Source organism: Numenius arquata, chromosome 7 (genome assembly GCF_964106895.1).
Source record: "Numenius arquata chromosome 7, bNumArq3.hap1.1, whole genome shotgun sequence".
In the NCBI taxonomy this organism is placed as follows: domain Eukaryota; kingdom Metazoa; phylum Chordata; class Aves; order Charadriiformes; family Scolopacidae; genus Numenius; species Numenius arquata.
Window position 1 is genome coordinate 24,666,384 of NC_133582.1, and position 18,273 is coordinate 24,684,656.

An 18,273-nucleotide genomic window follows, 5' to 3' on the forward strand; every position below is an offset into this window, starting at 1 on the left:
GAGGGTTACCCAAAGCGTGTTTTCCTTCGCACGTCACAAAACAAAACTGTACATGATATGTATTACAGGATGTATGCAGCATGGTCGGTTTTGTTTGCTCTCGGGTTTGGTTTTGTTTCGCTTTTCTCTTTTTCTTTTTTTTTTCTCTCCTCTTTTTTCCTTTTTTTTTTTTTTTTTTTTTTTTTTTTTTTCCGAACGGAACTGGAAACAGCGACGTGTTTGCTCAGCAACTAATCAGGGACAATTTAAAAACAGCCATAACATACCATACATGCTGTCCAATCCAAAAATTTAAAAAAAAAACCAAAAACAAAAACCAAAAAAAAACCCCAAAACAAAAAAAAAACCAACATACACAACATGTAAATTATTGCACAAGAGAAAGGCTCAAAGTTTGCGTAAAATGCAATAGTATTGCCCCGATACAGATCATGCATTCAAACGGTGAGAACAAAAAGAAAATAAACAGGGTGTGCTGGTGACAAGCACTTTCCAAATATCCTTAGCTTCCATGATTTCCATCACAAGGGACTAGAAAACCTCTACGGGGGTGCGGGCTGGGGAAGGGATGGGGTGGACTGGGGGGGTGGGGTGGGGAAGGGGGGGCGGGTAACCAATATACCTCTATTCAGTTTTTATCTCGTTATTCAAGACTCGATCACTGTGCCATTTTTTCATGTGTTTCTCCAGGGTACTGTACACGCTAAAAGGCATCTTACAAATCTCGCATTTGTAAACGTCCTTTCCCACCTGCCCGTGTGTTTTCATGTGCCGGGTGAGCTTGCTACTCTGGGCGCAGGCGTAGTTGCAAAGCTCACACTTATACGGCCTCTCGCCCGTGTGGCTCCGTCTGTGGACGGTGAGATTACTACAGTTCTTGAAGACCTTCCCACAGTACTCACAAGTGTCGCTGCGTCTGCCCTCTTTTGAGCTGGGCCTGCCAGGGCCCGGGCCACTAATATGGGGGGTGCTCCCTCCGCTTCCCGTGCCGCTGCGGCCTGAGATCCCTCCGTCCAGCTCGCCCGGCGGCGTGGAGAAGCGCAGGCTGCCGTTCTCCGAGGAGTGCTCGGAGGAGGAGGCGAAGGGCGATTGTCGGGAGTCGCCGAAGCTGAGGAAGGGGTCCTTCAGCTGCCGGGAGGCGGCGTAGCCCGCCAGCCACTGGGAGTAAACGTTCTCGGTGTTGGGCATGGCGGCGGCCGGCAGGTCGAACTCCTTCTCCAGCTTGATGCGTTTGGAGAAGGGGCTCAGGGAGCTGGGGCTACCTAGCAGCAGCTTTTTGGACAGGCCTCCCGAGGCGGACTCCCCCGGGGAGCAGCCCCGGCCGTTGACTGCCCCCTCATCGATGCGGTCAGACTCGCCGGCCACCGAGTCTTCGTCGCAAGTGTCCCTGTGCACCTCGGGCTCGGGGAGGTGGCCCCGCTTGTGTTTCTCCCCCAGGACCTGGTGGAAGGCCTCACTGAAGTGCTGCATGGAGCTCAGGACCATGCCCTGCATGACGTCCGGCATCGACCGGCCCTCCTCGCTGGCCCGCGAGTTGTTCTCGTGGTGGCGGGCTGCCTCCAGGCTCATCCCAAAGCCGTAGTCTGGCCTGTCGCTCTCGTTCAAGTCCTCCTCCTCTTCCTCCTCTTCCTCTTCCTCCTCCTCCTCCTCTTCCTCCTCTTCCTCATCCCCATTCTCAGGGATCATGTTGGGGTCATTCTCACTCTTGAACTTGGCCACCACAGACTTGAGGGCGCTGCTGGCGCTGCCCACCAGGTCGCTGGTGCCTGGCTCGGGAGAGCTGGCAGTGGAGAGCCCATCGTCCGACTTCACCGTCATGGGGGAGGACTTGTGCATGTGGGTCTTCATGTGGCGCTTCAGCTTGCTGGCCTGCGTGCAGGCGTGGTCACAGAGGTTGCACTTGTAGGGCTTCTCCCCGGTGTGGCTCCGGCGGTGGACCACCAGGTTGCTCTGAAACTTGAAGGTCTTCCCGCAGAACTCACAGGACTTGGACTTCATGGGCGGCTGAGAGGGAGGAGGAGCGGACTGCAGAGGAGGAAGGGGCGGTGTGGCCAGGAACGGGGGCTTGCTGCCGGGCTGGAAGGGCTGCAGCAACCTTTGCATAGGGCTGGGCCGGCTCGGGGACAAGGGCGGGCTGGAGGTGTTGCCGGCCAGCTCCCGCAGCCTCCGGGAGAAATCCATAGCGGGGGGCTCCATCGCCATGGGGTTCAGTCGCAGCACCCTGTCAAAGGCACTAGGGTGATGGGTGGCCAGAGCCATTTCTTCCGCACCCAGGCGCTCAATGCGATGCGGATCCAAATGGTGCCTGGGGGGAGGGCTAAAGAGGGGCGGCGTGGGTGGGAAACGCCCTTCTCCCAGCCCCGATGCCTCCCTCGAGACCGAGCCGGGTATTCTGAGCAGGTTAAAAGGGTTATTGTCTGCAATGTGAATCCCGTGGAGAGGTGGCTGGGAAGGGCACTCTGCACCTAGTCCTGTTGGGATACCAACCCGTGGCGTCAGGGGGCTGCCGTGCTCGCTTTCTAGGTAGATCCGTAAGCCGTGTGTGTTCTGTGCGTGCTGCAAGAGGAACCAGGCGCTGTTGAAAGGCTGTTTACAAGTCGTACACGTGTAGCTGCTGGGCTCATCTTTACCTGCAAAATAACACAACAAGCAGCGTCAATCTCCGGCCACCCACCGGCGGGCAAGAGCTCGCCTCCCCGCCTAAGCTCCTCTCCTCCGGGATGCTCAGCTGGGAGATGGGGAAGGGACGTCCCAGCTCGGGCGCAGGCGGGGGACGGGGGATGGGAGGAGGCGAGGGGCGCAATGGGGAGGTCCAAACCCACCCGAAGCGCACACACCTCCTCCCGTCGTCCCCTGCCCTGGGTTCAAAACTGAACCCCGGCAGGTAACCGTGGCTAAAAAAGCTATTTAAAAAAAAAGAGAGAGATGATTAAGTCAATCAATGCCAGCTACAACTCGCTGCAAGAGGCTGCTAGTGTTTAAATTGGGGAGAAAATAAGTAAGTAGATAGACAGATAGAGAGACAGACAGACAGATAGATAAAATACCTAGATAGATAGACAGACAGATAGATAAAATCCTCTTCACTCCAGAAAAACACATACATCAGTCCAAAGCAGCAACTCAAAGCATCATGACTGCTAGCAACCTGGGCAACACCACCTTATTATTTTGAGAGACTAATGATGCATACAAAACTAGGCAGTGTCTCTGGCTCCTTAGCAGCGATTCGACTTGGGGGGGGAGGGAGGAGGGGTGGGGAGAAAAAAATAATTTTACAAATAAAATTAAACAAAATAGTGTGTGGGACAGGGAGAGGGGAAGGCAGAGAGAGCGGCAGCTCCGCCAGGGAACGAGCTGGAGGGTGGCCAGGAGGCCTGGCCGAGCGCCCTGCCGGAGCCGCATTATTTCTCTCGCACTGAAAAGAAGCTGAGGATGGTAAATGCCACTTTGGCAAGTAGCGAGCTAACTCTATTTCATGATAATTTATTTTTGGAGATAACACGGACATTATAAAAGAGCAACCAACTAATAAATAACTAAACAAAAAGCCAGCTAATAATGACAGCAGAAAGCAGCCCCTTCTAATATATGGGGAAACAAGGGGGATGAATAACTTTTTGAGGGCCGTCCACGAGGAAAGAGTGGCGTGAGATATGGTGAAGGTGAGTGCACTTCTATCGATTACTGTAATTTTGCAAATAATTCACTTTCACCCCCCTATGGATGCTTTTTACTAAATGCTGGTAAACTGAAACCGGAGCTAAGGGGAGGATAAAAATTCATTTCCAGCCCTGCTGAGCAGTTCCCAGAAAGCTGCTGTTTAGTGATATTTAATAAAAATTAAAAAAAAATGCAGCAGTGCTTGGGGCGGTACCTGCCTGCACCGCGTACCTCTGCCCTGACCTGGTATCTACGTTATAAGGCATCAGCTCCCTAGGTACCACTCCTGGGTAAACCTCTTTACAAGATGCACTGAGAGCTGCCCCCATTAGGTTTCACTTATTTGCCTAATATGGAGAAAAGAGGGGGGGGGACGGGGACGGGGGGGGGACTGGGGGGGAACACCAGACAAATAAGGCAGATTTGGAAAGAAAACATTGCTTTATCTACGCTCGCCTTGTTTCTCATCTCACTTGGGAGGAGGGGAAGAAAAGTTTTGTACGGGCATTTTTGTTATCCGGGGACAGGGGGGGGCTGACAGCGCTGGCTGTAGTGCCCCCCCCCCCGAGCAGCTTTCCTCCCTGCCTCCCAGCTCTGCAGTTGTTCTACGTTTGGCGTGAGAAGCTGAATCTGGCGAGTATAAAGAGACTCGATCGTCTACAGCAGGCGTTTAACACTTTAATCACTTTAAAAGCCCTTGGAATAATATTTAACGTTTCATCCTGAAGTCGGCATCAGAATAAAATGCACTGCAGTGTTTAGTATGTGCCAGGCATGCGAGTGCAGATAAATACTTAAATCTGCTGAAAATAGAGGCAAATTCAATTGGATTTTCACATTCCTATGCTCATTTGTGAGCTTGGGAAAAAATCTTAAATGGGAAAATTTCACCTTGCTTCACCATAATGAAGTGTAAGTTTTTAACACCATGGTAGGAGCTAACAATGTAACGCTACCTCGCCTCTCTACCTTATAGATCAGGTCAGAGAAAATAGCATTTTATCTTATAATGAGGATACAACATCGAGCATTCGCTACCACATTTTAGTATTCCCATCAACTAGATATTCCAGATCATAAGGTCAGCTCGTGTAATCATAATGTCAATGAGAAGGGCTGTTACGACTGAGACTAAAGATTACATGGAAAAAGCTGCTTTGAAACTGGTAATTATTACCAGTCCACTAATAGCAAATGATGCATTACAGTTTCACCATATAATCTGTATTTCACTCAGCTCCTGCCAGTATGGCCTTATTATATTACAGCACTCACAAATTCTAAATTCCTAAACTACAGTCATCGATAAATGTGTTACTTGCCATAATTTGCAAAATTACTTTGTTCATAACATCTTTGACTGTTATAAAGACTGGAATTGATTTCCTGCATGGCAAAATTAGGGCTACATTGATTTAGTGGAGTGTAAAATGTAATATTATTCTTCATTTGCTTGTCTGAGAAACAAGTTTTCAATTCACTATCCACGTTTGGTAATCAAGATAATAATTTAAATTTAAAATCATGTTTATGTACAAAACTTCCCTAAACAACGCACCATTTTCAAGGGAGCAACATAAAACCAGGCAATAAAATAAAGCAGCGAAACAGTTAAAATCCGCCAGCCATTTGCCTCCACCTCTTGCTTTGAAGAGACAGGATTTCTAATTTGTCTATTAGTGCTTGATTAATTATGAAGGCTATTGACTGACCATATCACCACCTAGAGATACGTTCCAGTCTGATGCAGCCTTGCCAAACTGCAAGAATTATGGCACTAATCCACACTTTGCCCGCCAGCGGCGAGACAGGTCCTTGGACCACCACAGCAACCCCTGGATTTGGAAGGGACTCGCCTTTCCTTCCTCCCGTCCCACCACTATGCTTTTTGGTACAGCATTCAGGTCCCTCCAAAAGCCAGACAGGATTGTAGGACCCAAAGGCTGTGGATCCACTGATGTCTCCTAACTATGAGCCAGCCTCTACATCCACACAGGCTTCCCAGCTAAAGCTGGGAATCCGGGTAAGACCACGGGCAAGCAAGGGAACTGCTGGCCAAGGACAGAGCTGGAGAAGGTCCCAGGGGGCACTTTGTGCCTTATCATTCACAGGGGCAATGTGATGGGACGTGTTATCCAAAGCAGCGTTGCAATGCCATCAGAGCTTTCAGCTGATTTCCAAGAGGCTATCAGGAATCCCTCAGATCGAAATGCGAAGAGGGTCACTGCTGAACCAGCCCTCCTCAGCCACTGGCAGTGGGGCTGGAGCCTGTGTCCGTGGCTGCTTCGCATCGAAGGAGCGAAGGAAGAATCGAGGAATTTAAGGGTGAATGGGACCACCGGCTCTCACTCTCTGACCCTTCCTGCATTATGTGTCGCTCAGTTGTTCTGTGTCGTGACCAATACAATGTCTTTGGGTAAAGCGTAACCTCCTCCAGCCCCATGAATAGTCTTTTGGGCAAAGCACAAATGCCAGTGAAAACCATCCAAACCAGCTCAGAAGACAAGAAGAGCACCCACAGCTTGGCACCACAGTCAGCTCCCACAGTTAACCACACTCACAGACGGGTACTGGGGTCCACCCAAATTTCTCTGGCTCCAAGTCTACCCGTTCTCTTCTTCTGCTGAGTTTTTTTTTGGCCAACACACTGAAGAGCCCCTTAGTATGCAATGTGCCCCCATGCACACTAAGGGTACTTGTGCACCCTGAATTCAAGGCATGCTTCAAAATACACTTATTTTTCCATCCTGAAACCACCCCTCCATTCTCCTCCACTACTCAAGGACCAGCCTAGCCCTTCTCACCACAGCATCGTGCTGGGAAAGATTTGTTTTTCTGCTAAGCCTCCTGCTGCCTTCTGGGGTACAGCACCCTGGACCTGCACGCACGGCCCCGATTCCTCTCCTCGAGCCAAGCACCACGGCAGGTTGTACCCAAGCGTGATTCTCAACACACTGCACTTGACAGTCTTTCCAAACCACTCCATAAACCCATCCCTGTTGTTCTTCATCTGTCCACCCACCTTTGCTTTAACCACAACGCTAATCACTCACAATTGCATATGCAATTCTAAATCACCAACGAAATGCTAACCTCCACTGTGGCTCCCACCAGACCCTGCTGACCTCTCCCATCCACTGATAATTCTCCAGCTGAGCCCTTGCATTCCCAAATCTGTTGGCCGACTTTAAATAGCCCGTGCTAGCAATATCACCCAGTGCTCGGTCTTCCTACACACAATGTCACACAGCGCCGCATCCAATGCCTTGCAGAGTCTATTTCATCTACATTTATCAACCAAAGTTGTCATCTGGAAGAATGAAATCAGGTTTATTTGACAAGATCTATATTCCATAAATCTAAGTTGAGTGGCATGAATTATATTTCTATCTTTTAATTCTTTATCAATTGAATCTTATATCAGCTCTTCAATTATTTTGCCCAGAAGAGATAAGCAAAATGTTGCCAACTCTCCCACAGTTACCCTCATCAGCCCTTGATGGCATTTTCCCAGTCCATAAGCTTCAGGAAAAAACAGCATCACGTGCCAACTCTGTAGGGATTCTTGGGTGCAAGTTGTCAGGGCCTTTTCATTTAAAAATATTTATCTCCATTGGACCTTGTATAAAATCCTCATAGCTACTAATGTGCTAGAAGAAACGTCATCACCACCTATGATACAGAAACAACACTGCTGTTTTCCAGGTCTACAGCAGAAATATTTGTTAAAAATTTCTACCTTACTGCTTCTTCCATCCATCATTTACAGGTTTTCTCTTTTCTCCAGAACTCTGAGAAAATCTCCTCTTCTCCCCATCCATGCCAGGCATGAGTTTTCCTCGGCATCTTCAGCTTCCCTGACCAGTTTTCTACCCATCATGGTTTCTCACTGTGATTGATTGCTATCTATTTTCCATTTTTTTAATTGTCATATATTGATTTTTTTAATATCTAATTGCTGTTCTCATTTCACCACTGAAGCGGGTGAAGTGGGTTTTGGATTTGGGCCAAAGTTGCCCTCTCCTTCCTGGACAGCTCATCAACTCTTTACAAATAGCTTCTAATTACCATTCGCATTTTTGCCTGTACATTTTTCTTCCCACTCAATTTTACTGCTCATTTTCTTTGTATTTGGGAAGTTGCCCCTTTAGGAGAATTACATGGGGATACCACGTACCAAATACAAGCATGGCACCAACACGAAACCTGACAGGTCTCAGCCAGTGAAGTTGCACTCACCGTTACCTATTTATTCCTTTTCTACATCCTGGCCAGCAAAGGACTAGTGACAGGACACAGAATTTCACTACAGCACAAATGTTTAGTGTTTCTCAAGTTATTGGTTCCTGCCAAAAAAAAAAAAAAAAAAAAAAAAAAGAAAAGAAAAGAAAAAAAAGCAGCAGAACAGCTCTTGCCTGCCATGCCCCCCAAAGAAGTGATTTAACCAGTGACACAAAGTGACAGATTTAGCTTCTGATCTGAAAAATGTTAATAAATGAGTGGGATGGATATTGGCATTTGAGTGCCTTTAAGGGCAGTTGGCACGATTACTCAGTAAAATATGAAGAGATGGCTGCTTTCAGCATTAAGGGGTGCTTTTCTGTATCAAAAAAAAAAAAAAAGCTGGTTCTTCTGTACTGTGCTCACAGATACACCTGGCGTGCTCAGTCCAAGTCAAAGCAAGCCAACATCTCCAGGCGCAATATAGCTGGCTCCAAGGGAGACCCACAGCCGTGTCCACCAGCAGCAAAGCCAGACAAGATGCTGGGGAGAAGACCAGCTGGGAGGAGAAGCTGTCAGCTAGATGCCACTGCTGGGAGTGGGGAGAGAAGGAAAAAAAGGTTTCTGGAGCTAGGCAAGTTCAGACATTGCCAAGTGAGTAATGGAATAATCTGCAGGCGTGTGCCAATGTGCTTTGGAAGAGCTTCCTTCGTTTCTCAAAAGTCAGGGCTGGATCCAGGAAAGCTGCTTGCCGGACACGCCACCGCTTTACGGAAGAGCAACGCTGAAACGCCACGTGCAGCATCCTCTCGGTGCCCCTAACTGAAACAGGCCACCCATAGCGCAGGACGCTGCCCAAGAAGGACCAACAAATTAAGGAGCAAGGAATTACTATAACATGCATTTTACTGCAGGTCATCGTACAGGCTGCACACAAACATGCAGCATTAGAGACACCCCAGTTTTCCCAGTGTTTTCGCAAACAAAACGGTGGTGTAAGCAGTGACTGTGTACGTGCCAATGGTGTTTGCAAGGATTTCATTCACAGCTGCAGATTTACTCCCTCAGAGAAATCCCCATGCCAGAGAAATCTCCAAGCAGACCAGGATTCGGCCCTTGCTGCCCGGATGGTCCAGCCCTTGTTCTCGGCAGCATTTCTCCACCAGCCAGAACCACCAAACTCCATGGCTTTGCTCCTCCATTTTCCTTCACCTTCCCCAAAAAACCCGCACATGTAAGCAAAGCCAAGGGGTCTTTAACTGGGCTACCTGCACTTATGGAACATGTATGTACCTTTTGCTATCAAACCGCAGAAAACAAAAGTTAACAGCGACTCAAACACCTGCAACCTGCAGTAAGCATCCCCTCTCTTCTGCTCACCACAAAAAAATTATTGGAGGAACAGCCTGAGCCAAACCCAGGAACTTCTTTATTCAGCTTTAATGTCAATTGACTGCTTGATTTTTGGACTGATAAATTTGGAGTTGTTCTGGTATTTAAAGGGGGGAAGAAAAAAAATGCAGTTAATTGTTACCACTTGTACTTGATTCAGTTCTTCTCCATCTGGCTTGTCAAGTATCTCCTTTTTTTTTTTCCCCTCTCTCTCTCTTTTGGAAATCCGTACTGTTGAAAATCCTTTCAACTGAAAACTAGAGAAGTGAAACGGTTGGGACACAGGAAGCGTCGCAGGGTCAGGAGATAAGTGGGTCCAGTCCATGCCTGCAGCAGCCCACTTCTCCCTTGGTAAGAAATAGCTGCTTTGTCGTGACTCACCTTTTCCTGGTAGTCGGTAGCATCAGTTTAGATGGGAAACTGTAACTGTCCAAACACATTTTTTTCTTTCTTGCACTAATTCCTCCTCCTGATTCTCCAGATTGCAAAAGGCGAGCTATTAACCTGGTCCGTCATTAACCACTCATAATACCTGTTAGCACTGTTAGCATCAGCATTGTCGCTGTTGTTGTCATAATGATTATAATAATAATAAATAACAGCAGTAGCTGCATTTACGTACAACAGGGTACCTTCTCTCTAATCTTTTCTCTTTATCACTAGATGAACTGGATTAAGAAACACCAAAAAAGGAAAATGTCCCCAAAACTCTCTAGGAAACGATGTGGCATTGCTTGTGAAACAAGAAGTACCATCACTGCTGTGTATTTGAAAAATAAAATTTTGCAAATCAAGTCCACGTTGTTTATGAACAGGTCTGAGGGCGGGTCCTGGGAACAGCTAAGTTGTAAAAACATCAAAAATCTAGAAGATATTTTGCTGTGCAGGATCCTCACCACCCCATTTGCCACCTTTACCAGCCTTTCCTTATCTATGACTTACTGATACACGTATAAAACTTGTTTTTTCTTCTTAATTTTTTTTTCCCACAAATTCAAACTCCCTGAAATCATTTTAATGGCAAAATATTTTCTAAACCGAGTCTCAATAATGCCAATTTTTTTGTTACACCTCCTTTTAAAAGACCCTCTTTTAAAGAAGAATCAGGCCAAAATGCTAACGCCATAACCCAAACTTCAAAAAGAAACCCAAGCAACAGGAATAATAAAAACAAAGCTACAGCTGGCATTGCCTTGCCATTCAAAGATTTAGCCTGGAGTTAGGAACTCCCGGAATTCACCTTTTTCTCCCAAAGCCAAATTTTCATTGAGTTCTGCAGCACTGCTCAGGTTTCCACAAAACAGAAGTTTTTCGGGCCTGAGGAAAGAGCGAGTGAGAAGGGATGGAAAGAGGGAGGCCAGTTCCTCCCTGCAGAAGAGCAATGTGTAGCATCCTTGGCGGGAGCGGGGAGGGCTCCATCCACAGCCCAGTGGCCGGGCTCCTCATAACCCTGGGGAACATCTGGCCCTTGCAGAAGTGCAGACTTCAGGGATGATCATTTTGGTTGTAGCCTCAACATATATTGTGCATTTACGCATTATTCTAAGCAGAATCAAACCCACAACACCCAGATTCTCTCCCCACCCCCCGAAAAATATTTCATTAACATCAAGCAACAAAAGGCATAGTTTGCTGGAGCCTCAGAACGGAGGAGCAGGGTTCTGGGGTCCCGCTGGAGCTCGCCAGTACTGCCAGGCATACTGGCCTGACCTCAACGTCTGTCACCATTTTCAAGGCGATTACAATTTGGACACCAAAAAACCTGCTTTGAGCTCCAACTTGGCAACTAAGGTTTTGTGCTTTTTTAAAACTTAAGGGGGGTAGAAATCTGTCGCGTCTTGATTAGGGAGGAACAGAAGAAACTTGCCGTCGGAAAACAACACTGTGCTTCAAATTCAGCTTTGAACGAGGTTTTAAAAAGAAACCCCTGAAGTAAAAAAGACCTGATCACGCGCACGTATGCATCCTATACCCTAACACTGCAGGGATGAAGAAACACAGGCGACATAGACTGCAGCATCACATGGGTAGTAGCTCCATTAACTTCAAACACTGGTGGCGGGACCTGAAGGGCAAACTACAACATGTTGTCAGCCCCACAGGAGGAACTCCTCACTGATACCATCTCATTTCTCTAAAAATATCATGAGCGAAGTAACCAACATCCCAGGCACCCAGGCTTTCCCGCCCAGCTCTCCCAGGGTGCCTCTCCCAAGTGGGGACAACATGGACTCAAACAGGAGTGGCATCACTGGGATGACACCTGTTAAATCAGCTCTTCTGGACCTACCTGGCACCAGGTGTGTCCCCTGCTGGAAGGTCCACCTGGGCTGTGACCCACCAAGGACCAAGCCTCATCTAAGCCCTGCCCTGACAAGAGCATCAAAGCCCTTTCAAAGCCTAACCGGCTATCCGGTAAACAATACCTTGCTCCAGAAGTCCATAATTATGCATTTACCCAGTGGCTGCTGGGGACAATCAAGTCAATAATTCACTTTTTAAATGCAGTGTTGTAATTATACAGCTACAGAGAACTTCCAAATCATTTTATTCACTCTCATACACCTACATGATGAATTGCTTCCTTTTCTACTGTTTTCTACCCAGCTGGTGGCGACTAAAGAAAAGGCAGAGCACACTTCAAAAAGTTTCTTGCAAAGAAAGACAAGCATGACATCTCAGGTCATCCCTGCCACTGTGGGGTGAGATGCAGCATGAGACTCCTGAGCCCTGGCAGATGCCAGCAGTGGTCCTCCCGGTTTTTATCTCAGCTTCGGCATCACTCAGCCTTGCAGCGGTACCTGGCATGGGTGAGTGTGTGTTGTGGACACTGCTCTGCAATGCACACCCTACACAAACATATCTCTTACATATTGAGACTCTCAGCCGTGACGCCACGACGCTGCCTTACTGAGAAGAGCCGCCAATGCTTGGTGACCCCGATCAGTGCCGTAGGACCTCGCTGGAGGACACGGCGGGTCTACCACACGCGACGCTCCTGGAGAGACCAAAGCGCACTGGCATTTTGAAATGCCTGTTAGCCCTGTCCCATGGAGAAACAGGGTGGCACCTTCCCACCGCTGCTATGGTTTTGCTGTATTTTTACTGCATTTTGCATATTAGCATCTCTATTTGACATGCCCAGCTCTGTAAAGCACGTACACTTAAACCATCACCTTGTAGAGATGTGGTGGTCCCTGCCAGCCCCCCTTGGCCCTTCTCACCAGCCAGGCACTGCCAAGGTCCCCTTCTCCATCCCACAGCACCCCTGCTCCCACCAGTGCCTCGGGCAGGGTGTCGGGGGAGCCGAAAAGCCCCAGCCCTCAGCCAAGCAATGGACATACACAAACAGGGGCTCTGCTTGGGAGCCTTAATTCACCTTTTCCTTCCCAAAATGGATCCTCTTTCAGACCCTCCTCTTTCCCAGCCTTCCCCTTTGGCTCGCTTTCCTCTCACTTTCAAATTAATGATATTTAGCCAGCAGCAAACCATCTTGACAAAGTGGGTCAGGGGAACTGCAGGTCCCCCCAAATGACACCTCCGTCTGCAAATCATCTGCCAGGAAGGCAAAGGTTTATTCTGTCCCTGAGCAAGTTCAATGTCACCGTGGAGTTGCAAGCACAGCAAGTGCCGAACCAGATCCTACGATGTTTAGTTTCATAACTTGCACAAGCAAGTATTAGTAGAATTGAAAATATATGTATTTTCCCCTCCCTGTTTCGCAAATAGGACCAAAAAGGTGTCATAAAGTTGTCCGGTCTCCTCTGGTTTATTCTGTCTCCTCTCTGTTGTTGAGATATCCTTGAAGTTGAAAATGATATAATACTCCGAATATCTGGAGTTTGGAGGATGTAAGACTTGCAAGAATTGCTACAGCTTTATTGCATTCTCGGGGCACAGAGAGTATTTACCATACATACATCAAGTCAAGGAATGCAAAAAGGGCATACGAAAATTTGGCGCTTCAAGCTTGGGAGTTTAAATTCCCAGAAAGGCAGATAAAGACTGGATTTTCTTATTTATAGATTTGCAGATGAAAACCAACAAAATCGGCCCTCCCCCTCCTAAAAAAAAACCCTCCTTCCTTTATGTCAGTAAGGCTGATTCAATTTCCAAGCTTGCAAGGTCTCCTCTTGCCGAGTATTACCCGACCCCAATAACACGCACTGTTCCAAGGTTAAGATCTGTTTCCTTACAATAATGCAGAAAGCTGTTGTTTCAGTCGCGGCTGCAGAATTCAGCTTTGAAGGACAGGTTAGTACCACACTACATTTAACTGGATTCAGTTCATCTGATTATACAGTGACTTGCTTTCTGGAATATGTAATCATCTCTTTCTGATGACATTTTAAATATCCAACTAGACAAATAATTGCAGCAATAATTGATAGCTGAGTCAAGCTGGAAGATTATTGATTGGCACAGTACCCGCTGAAACAAATGTTCATCTTTCAAACATTACAGTGAGGATGCTTAAATCTAACTTTTGCTGATAAATGATAAAAATTTGATTTACTGATAAAACCACCATAATAGAATGTGCACTTCAGGATTTGATTACCTGGTGAAATTTTTCGAAGAAAAATTAGGCATCGGGATTTATATTCTATTTCACGTGAATAATTGCCAAGATATGGATAAGCAGTTGAACATAAACACATGCGGAGAAGTCTTTAAGAGTGGCTGATTAACTCTCTACCTTCCTCAATGGTATTTATCTGTTCCTAATCACTGCTTATGTAGGAGTTTATCCTACCGACTTCCTGATGACGCCTCGCGTGGGTCTCATTACCGGCAACGGGAGTTACACGTCAGGAAAGATTCCCCCATCGCTTTCCCAGCAGCTCGAAGCCCTCAGTTTAAATGCGCATATTCTTACTCTGCCATGAATGCAGCCGAGATGAGAGTTTGATCTCATTTGCCATGGTGTAAATCAGGAGCACCAGTGCCCAAATCTGTGGCGCTGCATAAAAGCAGTGGGAGGGAGGTCAAGATCAGGTGCATTTGCAAACTGCATTCGCTACCTTAAAGGTTTTAAAGCTGAAATAAAACCACTTTTCAGCTCTTATTACACAGGGGTCTGTTTAAACGTGGGTTTCCTTCTAATTATGAAATTCCAGACCCTGCAGCACTGCTTATACATCAGGGGGAGAGAAAGGGGGGAATTTCTGCAACTTACTGATTAGAAAGCAGAGCGAGCGGCCGCAGCAGAGAATCATGCGCAGGGAAAGGCAAGCGATGAGCTGCCTAGTTAGGGCAGAGGAGCCATCGCAAGGCAGAAGCCTGAAATTAAGGAAAAGCACCAGAATATTTGAGCAGGGAACAAAGAGCATAAATTCCAGAGTAAGAGATGAAAAATGCACTGAAACGTTTTGAAACGGAGCCATTAGGAGCTGATTGAGTCTCAGAGCTACTGTTAAAAATCAGCTGCTTGTTAGATGCAGCGATCAGCTGAGCCCTGACACTTAAGGCGTACAAGGGGGCTTGTCGAGCGGCTTCGCTCTAATTTAGAGATCCTCAGTTAATTAGAAAGCCCTCAGATTTTCTGCAAATGCAGGTCGCTATCGACAGCTCGTGCTTTTGATGCTTTCCGGATGACAGTTGCCGGACTGACCTTCCCGGCGCTGGCAGGGCTGCCCAGACCCTCGCCGTGTCGGGGAATTCAATCACCGCCGCCAGCGCCAGTGGGAAGTTACAAGTAAGGTTACTTCACTCCTACATGCCATTTCCTCCTCTAAAACAAACCCTGATGAAATCTGCATTTGCTTAATTCTATAAATAGCTCCAGCTTGGAATTATTATTATTTTTCCCCCCTGCCGAGTGGATGTCACAGGCAGCCCAAGACTTCAGGAATTTATCGAAGGCGGTGCCAGCAGAGGTTTGGAAAAGACAAGTGCTTTACAGGGGATGACCTGCTTGCATTCAACCCACGGCTGCTATTTCAGGAGCGAAACCTCCCTTTGAGATGTTCCTTTCCCCAATGCCTACAGCAGGTAGCGGTGGATGCAGGGGACAGAGACCCTGTCCAGGCACAGCACTCCCTGAGCTTCCCCAAGCACCCAGCATGCCCCATCCCATGGGGATGCCTTTCCCAGCCACAAGCAAGGTCTGATGATGCTCTCTAAGCAGAAATCACTGATAATACATAACGCAGGGCAAATACTAACATAGGCAGCCACCAAACAAAACAAGGCTTGTTTGGAAATGCAAGGAAACGAGTGGAAGTTACAGTGACAACCCAAAGGCAAGATGACAGACCTGCAGTCACACAGGGAGTTGGCTGCAGACACTAGAAAATTAACTCTCAGGAACAGTCTAGCATTGGCAGGGAAATGAATGAGATGATCTAAGAGATATTTTCCACCTCTAATAGGATTTGATGATGATTTTGCATAGGCTTTTGTGCTAGCCTGGCTTTTGATAAAGGCATGGTGTCTCTTTTCAAGCCACATGCAAGGGAGAGATTAATAAGTTGCAAACTCGGCCCACTTCGGCTATAAATGGTTCCTGTGCCTATAGGGGAAAAAAAGCCATGCTATGACTGAAAAAAACGACCAGTGAACTGAGTGCAGTTAGCACTTTTACACCCCAAATCTTCAGTTACTAAGAGATTTAGAAAAGAGAGAAAAATCCTCCTCCAGCATCCAAAAAAGCACCAGTTTAGTAGCCAGAAAGGGCAGTGATGCACAAACTGTGGTCAGTTTAGGAGCGCTGGATTGAGACCTCTCCAGGGAGAGCCCCGCTGGGAGCTGTGGGATACAAGGGAAGACAAGATGGCTCCAGCACATCTTGCAGGTCACTTTTCCCTCATGCAGGAGAAGGGGGCAGAGCCACCGGCAGGTGAGGACGGCACTCATTTGGGAAGACCTGGCATGGAGATTTCCGCCCACTCACAGTCTTGGATCAGAGAAGGATAAGACCAGAGGACTGGCCTCAGAGGATGGATTAAGATAGCACTGATGGTAAAGAACGAAATAGAAACAAGAGTTTTTAAGCATATGAAATAGATTGTAGAGAATCCCATCTTTTAGCAAGATAAGCATTTTCTTACAGGAAAATGCAATTAAATGTTGTAACTGCCAGCACTTAGATACCAGTAACAGATAGCAATAAAAAAAACCCTAACCTCACCTGGTTAAGTGAATAATCTTCTGCATAGTCTACACAGTTACATCATAATACCCTTTCTTGGGACAAATGCCTCCCTTACTCCATGGGCTATTCCACCATTATTTTTCAGCAGGAAGATTTGGGGATCCAGGCCCTGCTCTTTAGCATCATTGGAACTAAACTCTGAGCCTTGCTGCTGTCTAACCCTTGCATTAGGCCAAAGGTCTTCCTTTTCTGGCTCTTCGCCTCTTTATTCTGACGACGCACTGGATAAGAGGGCTGGCTCCTCCATCATCCATTGCTTACACCAGCAAAGTCAGCCCACATACGCTGCTGTACATCCTGGTGCACAGGAGGACACAGGGCACACTGTGACCTGCCAGCAGCCCCTCTACATCCACGCAGCCAGGACAACTCATCGGGGAGCCACATGCCGATCCCTGCTGGCATCGCTTCCCTTGCTACCACCATACAGTCTCCCACAGGGCAGCTCTGCTTTTCAGGAAAACCAGCCCATGGGGCCGAAGACGAGCAACTAGATACAACTCCGCATGCCTACCACAGACTTTTGTCTGCAGCGAATGTTTCAGGTTCAGGACTGCCATTATTTGCACTGCAGCCAGGTCCGGCAGCCGCCACGGGAGACGGGAGCCCCTCGGAGCGCAGCCCTGCACCCAGAGATAACAAAATGACAGTTCCTGCCCCCAGAGCTGGTAATTATCATCATCACTATTATAACCTGATGAGAGGGGCTGCCAGTTTAAACAGGCTACTGCTTCAACACCAACGCGCTTCCCGCTCCTCGGGCTTAAGAGCGCTGAATATTTCAGCAGGTAAACAGCAGAAGTCACAATCCTCCCATTTGCTGCCAACATCTCGTAGTGCTTTTGACAAACCACAGTGGCGCATCTGCGGTTGGAGTGAAAGAAATTGGCCTCATGTAATTTTTTAGCAATAATACAATAAGAGCAGTAACGTTAAAAACAATTAACACCGAGGTGTTGCACTTAATTGCACCTTAAGTCCGAGGAGATCAGCATGCTTTGCAAATGGCCATTAATGCCACGAAGGCTGTACAAGGACTGGAAGCATGGCCCATGGTCCTGCAGGGACATTTTCCAGCCCTTACCTCCAGGTCTTCATTGTCTCAGGGATGGGAGCAATTTCCAACAAGCACCAGTGAGCACACAGCTCGTACCTGCCACCTCCAGCATCTCCAACCGCCCATCTGCACCCAACCCCCCACGTTCCCCAGGAAAGGTGCTGGACGCCGTGGTGATGGGAGGCAGCTCCATCAAAGATGCAAAAGTCCTTGAATCATCACTTTACCTGAATGTTTTATCAGAAAACACCCCGGCCGGGGGCAGGCTGGGAGAAGGCCGTATATACAGCAGGTCTGAAATTGCCATCAGCTTCACCTCGATCCTTTTCCGATGTCCTTGGCCACCCAGTTAAGATCTGACAGCATTTAAAGATGACAGTGCTTGAGGTAATGGGACAATGCCGTAACAGGATTACAGGAAATGTGAAAGAAAGGACATCGTACCTAATGTCATTTAGGTAATGTCATCTATGAACAGGTTTTGCTGCAATTTTTGCTGACAAAGAAGTCAGTCTCACTTATACAATTCCTTTTAAACTCTGTTATTGCTATAAATAGTTTACTTCTTCCTGAAAGAAAGCTTTTTAGACGCGTCATCGCAAATATTTTGTTTGACTTTCTCGCTGGTCCAAAGTGGGGTATCCTGGAGGAAAAGCAATACAAGCCAGCACAAGGTGGCAAGTGGAGCGAGGCAGCAGGATCGAAGGACTCCCTGCCACCCTCCCAACCTAGCTGCAGCACCCGGACTTTGCAAGATCCTCCCAATTAATTTCCACCCAGCTAT

At 47.5% G+C, this 18,273-nt stretch overlaps 1 protein-coding gene across 2 annotated transcripts in view; it reads right to left on the reverse strand.

Moving 5' to 3' along the window:
• BCL11A (BCL11 transcription factor A) overlaps positions 1 to 18,273 on the reverse strand; it is a 71,592-nt gene that overhangs the window by 6,835 nt on the left and 46,484 nt on the right. The window contains exon 3 of one of the 2 annotated variants that reach the window (XM_074150253.1): positions 903 to 2,630. In XM_074150253.1, coding sequence (XP_074006354.1) covers positions 903 to 2,630 — 1,728 coding nt within the window. Of the gene's footprint in view, positions 1 to 624; positions 2,631 to 18,273 lie in introns of those variants that run through there. The other variant, XM_074150252.1, reaches the window with a different exon arrangement.